General features: G+C 31.7%; 1 protein-coding gene across 1 annotated transcript; it reads left to right on the top strand.

Moving 5' to 3' along the window:
* The first annotated feature begins 132 nt into the window (after positions 1-132).
* On the top strand, positions 133-5,335 carry LOC130632723 (nucleoside diphosphate-linked moiety X motif 17-like). Its single transcript, XM_057444497.1, has 7 exons — positions 133-714; positions 824-934; positions 1,798-1,958; positions 3,307-3,334; positions 3,833-3,925; positions 4,414-4,622; positions 5,045-5,335. Exons 1-7 carry the CDS (start codon positions 634-636, stop codon positions 5,193-5,195), a joined length of 834 nt encoding a protein of 277 aa, XP_057300480.1. The 5' UTR covers positions 133-633; the 3' UTR covers positions 5,196-5,335.
* Positions 5,336-5,540: the final 205 nt, after the last annotated feature.

Consider the following 5,540-nt stretch of genomic DNA (forward strand, 5'->3'; position numbering starts at 1 on the left):
CTTTTTTGCTTTTCTTTCCTCCTTTGACGTGACCCCCGGATTGTCATTTCTATATTTGAAAGTTTATATGATGGGGATCAAATGTAAACATCAATCTGTTTAGAAGACACTGTACAGTTGATTTTTTAGTAGTTGTCAGTTGTTTTTTTAAAAATCTACATTGTGTTGTTTTATAATTATTTTCTATATAAACTGTTTTCGCTTTTTACTTATTTTTTCGTTTACAAATTTTTCGAACTTTGCTATAGTATGGTCACACTATTATCAATTGGGATTGTGGGCGATAGCTAGCATTGCTAGAGATTTTTCCTTACAATTATTGTTGACACGATTAGCTGTGTAATTTTCCTGTGTTTTTTTTTTTCATTCAAACTAATTTAAGAAGAATTAACTTATTACTAACAATTCTTTCAGTGGTTATAACAACCCTAAAATTTAACAGGTCCTGATAAAAGCATAAATTTTGTTGATATATTTAGTTAGGTACACGTACTAAAAAAAATTATAACATTGGAGAGTGATGCTTTCAAGGTGTAAATTGTTGTTTTGGTGAGGGATCCTGATGAATATGTTAGTGAGTGAAGCTGACAAATGTGAAAAATTTGTTTGATTTGTTACCTTGTTTAAAGCAAGATGGCGGCTTGTGCAAAAACATGGCGACCAAGTGCTTACTATGTACAGGATGGTCAATATCTCCAGATACCATTTGATGATGTATGAATTTTTACTTCTTTTTACGTTTTTTTATATAAACAAACCATCCTTAATTTGTCATTTCCATTCCATTGAACTTGTCAACTATTAAAGTTTTTGTTATATTTAGTGTATTGTGAATCGTCTGAGAGATAGTACAAGTGATGCAGCCAGAGTGAAATATGAATTTAAAGATGGCAGGTTATCATTGGCTTCATCTGCTGGTGGTATTGAATTATTTGTAAGTTTGCTACAACAGATTTATTCAATACCTTGTAATACTTTGTAGTTTTGTTGTTAATAATTGTATCTTTCACGTCGGCACAACTAAATTATCCTAAATAACCTAAATTTGGATCCAAAATATTCATTTCCCTAAAATCTAAATTTTTTATGCAATTTACCATTGTTTTTCTGCCAAAGTATTTATTTCATTTCAACGTTTCCAAAAAGGATTTATTACTAAATCTTTATATCCTCCTAAAATTTTAGGCAACTGATAAATTTAGTTTTGAATCAGGTGGTAATAACATTTTCACTGCGACAGGGGACATTTCTTAACGTTTGAAAATTTGTAAGCAGCCCGCATAAACGTCACATCCGGACTCTCTCTTAATTACGTCATTATTTAAACCATATTTTAATTAAGGTTTTCATTTGTTTTATATGCGAATTTACCGATTCACGCATGGATAGATAGAGAGGTTTAGGATGAGAATGATCTCAAAATGTTGAGTATGAAGATATCATGTAATTAAATACAGTAAAAACTCTCTAAGATATCTTCTGTTAATAAAACGCTCGTTACTATTGTAATTCTTTCTATTATAAGCTCTGTTGTCATTTTTTTATTTTCAGTATGCACCGAACTGTCCATTGCCCACATATATTGATCCATCAGCCAACTTTTAGTTTCCAATACCATGTGTCTTTCCTTCCTTGTTCCACGAGCCTTCGTAGACATCTGTAATAATGAATGTATGGATTTACACAATTTAAACTAAATTTGTTATCTTTATTAATTATCTTCTGTGAACGCTCTACTTTAACTCGTCACTTAAAGTTCTTTTTACTATAAGGTTTATTATCTTTTTTATATTTCAGCATCCACCGAACTGCCCATTAAAAGAGTTTCAAAGTTCAAAACATATTAACAAACAGATTTCGCTTGGTGCTGCTTCATTAATTCTCTCAAATGATGGACATATTCTTCTGACACGTCGGCCGAAACATTTACGACTCTTTCCTGGAATATGGGTACCCCCAGTTAAGTATTTTTGTACTGTATTCTGTATGCGCTATATAACCTGTATTTTCAAGTTGTTTATCTCTTGCAGGGAATTATTTAACGAGCTTTTAGGGTCTTTTTATATGAGAACAGGGAAACTGCCCATCGAGTTTCCTGGTAAAGCAGGGTAATATTAACTCGGGTTTATATGTAAATTTGTTATTTTCCATCCCGGTTTTATATGAAGAAAAATTAGCGGGAAATTGAAAGTGGCCGGGTGTATATGCAAACAAATATGGCTTCCATCAACAGAAAAAAGAAGATAGCGATACTGTTGATGCTTGAAACAACTGTGTTATCACTATTAATTATTTCTCAAATTTTTGAACATTACCAGCGTTCCATTATTTCTGACCATTTTAAATATTATTCATTAAAATTATAAAAAAGAAGATATATTACGTTATTGATCTCCCACACACTTGAAACAGGATTAAAAGTTAATTTTAGATCATTCTCAATTATAATTTTAGTGAAACCTAATGTTTTCAGCATTTCATGGTTTTGTTCTCTTATTACAAATACACTATGATACAAAAACAAATATGTCCATTGGTTTGCAATAATACTGATAATTATTTGCTCCTCTCAAGCTTACATAAACTTTTTTCATACCTTACCACCGGGTTTTTCTGTTTACATGGACAAATATCCATCTCGTTTGACCGGGATCCCGGATCACTTGCCCGGGATCTCGGTTGACCGAGTTTCCCGTTGTAACCGAGGCGAGACGAATATGCATAATATAAACACGATTTTAATTTACAGCGTTCTTCAACAAATATCCGAGATCTCGGTCATGCGAGATATCTCGGTGGGCCGAGTTTCCTGGTCTCATATAAAAAGGCCCTTAGGTATGTAAAATGCCGTGTAAGCGTTGAAGAAGAAATTTAAGAGAAGAACAGGTTAAAAAATCAGAAAAATTAGGGAATTCCAAAAACTTTAGGAAAAAAGAGTCATGGAAATTGTCTGAAATTTCTTAAAAATCAGAAAAAATATTTGATTCAACTTAACTCTAGCAAGGAAATAAATATGTGAATTGTAGTCATCCTGACTAAAGCTTTCTTAAAAAACCTACAAAGATCGTCAGAAAAAAAGAGTTTAAAATTAGCGAAATTTAACCCAAGGTTCTAACGTACACCCTGTGGCTGTGTTACATCTGTAATGTGGTGGTGGTAGCGGAAGTGACGCAGTTATGTTACGCCAGAACAAACCATTTCAAACTTATTCCTTAACTTCCGAAAGTTAATAAGGTTTTAATGCTTGTCTAAAAATATCATTGTTTATGTTTGATATTCACGTGTTTTTTTTTTTTTTTTTTCTGTAGGTGGTCACGTCGAGAAAGGTGAAAGTGTAAGTATTATTTTTTTCGTATCGTGTTCTGTTATATGAACTTCGGTGATAACACCAACGCCACACCGTAATGATAACTTTTGAAATTTAATAGTCATTGCTATTACGCAGAGAGTAATAGCAATAACGTTGTTCTCTGCGATGGAGAGTGTTTCTTTTGAGTAAGAAAAAACAAATAGCGTGAGAGTATTTTTTTCTTCCCTTGATAAACCTCATTTAGTTATCGTTTTATTTCCCTATGAATTCGTTTCATTTGAAATAAATTTTTGCGATCAAATGACCTAATCTCTGGAATTTCTGGAATTAGTTTTATTATGTAAAATGCGAAATATGGTTTTGCGATAGAAAGCATTCTAGAAGGTCTAAATTGCAAAATTATTTTTTTGTGCAACATGTTTTGTAATTCCATATCAGGTTGTTAATTTTTTCTCTTATCTTTTCTTAACTGTTGTATAAAAAAAAAACAATTAGCTACGAATGTTTTTGTTGCTGTTGCAGTTATTGCAAGCATCTGTAAGAGAGTTGAAAGAAGAAACTGGAATATGGCTTCATCCAGAGGAATATAAAAGTGATGAATTATGTTTGTTTGAGGTAGTTAAATTTTTATGATTCACGATTAAAGAATTTCTACTCCCATGGCTTTTTATACTCACAGAAATAAGCGAGGCTGAACTAAAACAAGGGATAATGTAATATGATATTGCTGACAATGCAGGATGAGTGTTTTAAGCAGCATGTTAACAACTCACTATATTTTCCATGTTTTTTCCATTATTTCAAATGTTTTCTCCATTATTTCAAATGTTTTCATGTTTTTTCACCATTTGTAATGTTTTCATGTTTTCTGCATGTTCCTTTGCTGACTTATCATTGTTTTAGTTTATTAGAATAAAATTAACAATTAGATGGTAATTTTATGGTTTTTATCGTTATATTTTCTGATGCTTGGGATAAAATGAATCTTATTTTTTTGTTATAAATCATGTTTCATAAGTTTGTCATGTTTTTATGTCATTTTTTTTATTTTCTTAGTTACATGCTTGAACTACTTCATTTAAAATAAATTCTTTTTTTTATAGTCTTGTTATCCGCCATTTTTAAAATGGGGCGACCCAGTTGGCCATCACGTGGTTATTTATTATTTACTAAGGACTACACTTAATAAGAATGAACTGGATGAGCGAGTAAAACTGGATGAAAATGAAGTTGATGCTTATGTTTGGTTAACAGAGGCAACAGTCCAAAATATTGTCACCCAGTCTTATAATGATATTTCTCAACCACTGTGGTGAGTTGATATATGTTAGACAAAACTATGATTGGATGGATTACTCTATCGTTCTAAAAAGATCATTTCAAAAGTAATAGTGATAATGGCATGCTTATAATATGACAATTCTGTCCACTTTGGATCACTACCAATTACACGAAAAAGAGGTTCAAGCCGCCTGACACATTTTCTCGAAATTCATTGTCTCCAGATTTTTGAATAAGCAAGACGTCCAGCACATGTACTTTTTTATAGCAACGATTTTGAGATTACTTTGCAATCTAAAGAATTTATATTTGGTCTTGCTAAAAATTATAATTTTATGAGTAAAAGACAGAGGACAGGATCTATTTTTAGAAACGTCTATATATGTTATATTTATATTCTTTATGACCATTTTTTTTTATGTTTCATTTTGCGGAATTTTTGTTTCTGTTTAGGCAAACGACAGTGAAGGATGGTAAAAAGATAAAAGAACATTTTGATTTATCTATACTTACCTTTCAATCAACTGTCAATCAAGATAAAGATATTGAAAGATTGTCAACTGGTACGAAATTTGCTTTAAGATGTACTACAGTAAAAAAGTGAAGCGTATATATGAGTACGAAGATTACACAGATCTTAAAAAGCAAGATGGTAGCATATTCGGATATGTTGAATTTTTCTCGGTGTTTTAAATATTTTCCGATATTCAGTTGTAAGGCGAACTGGAGAATTTCGTCCCTGTCTGTTTGTTTTCGGATATTCCCTTGAAGATACATTAATGGTAGCTACTAATTTTCGCCGATATTTCTTTTTGCGCTTGATTTGCGAAATTTGTACGCGGGAAAAATTATTACCCATACTATTCGCGAAAATTCTGAGAGTAAAAGATCGCAATCACACAAAGAGGAAAATGCTGACACCAGAAATAGAAAGGTTTGTGGAGCCAAA

The sequence above is a fragment of the Hydractinia symbiolongicarpus genome, chromosome 1 (assembly GCF_029227915.1).
Source record: "Hydractinia symbiolongicarpus strain clone_291-10 chromosome 1, HSymV2.1, whole genome shotgun sequence".
In the NCBI taxonomy this organism is placed as follows: Eukaryota; Metazoa; Cnidaria; class Hydrozoa; order Anthoathecata; family Hydractiniidae; genus Hydractinia; species Hydractinia symbiolongicarpus.

Excerpts from the sequence above, each read along its gene's own strand:
- LOC130632723 (XM_057444497.1), top strand. The coding sequence starts at position 634 with ATGGCGGCTTGTGCAAAAACATGGCGACCAAGTGCTTACTATGTACAG. Across the intron at positions 715-823 it reads TCCAGATACCATTTGATGAT|TGTATTGTGAATCGTCTGAG; the intron begins GTATGAATTTTT and ends TGTTATATTTAG. Across the intron at positions 1,959-3,306 it reads CCTGGAATATGGGTACCCCC|AGGTGGTCACGTCGAGAAAG; the intron begins AGTTAAGTATTT and ends TTTTTTTTCTGT.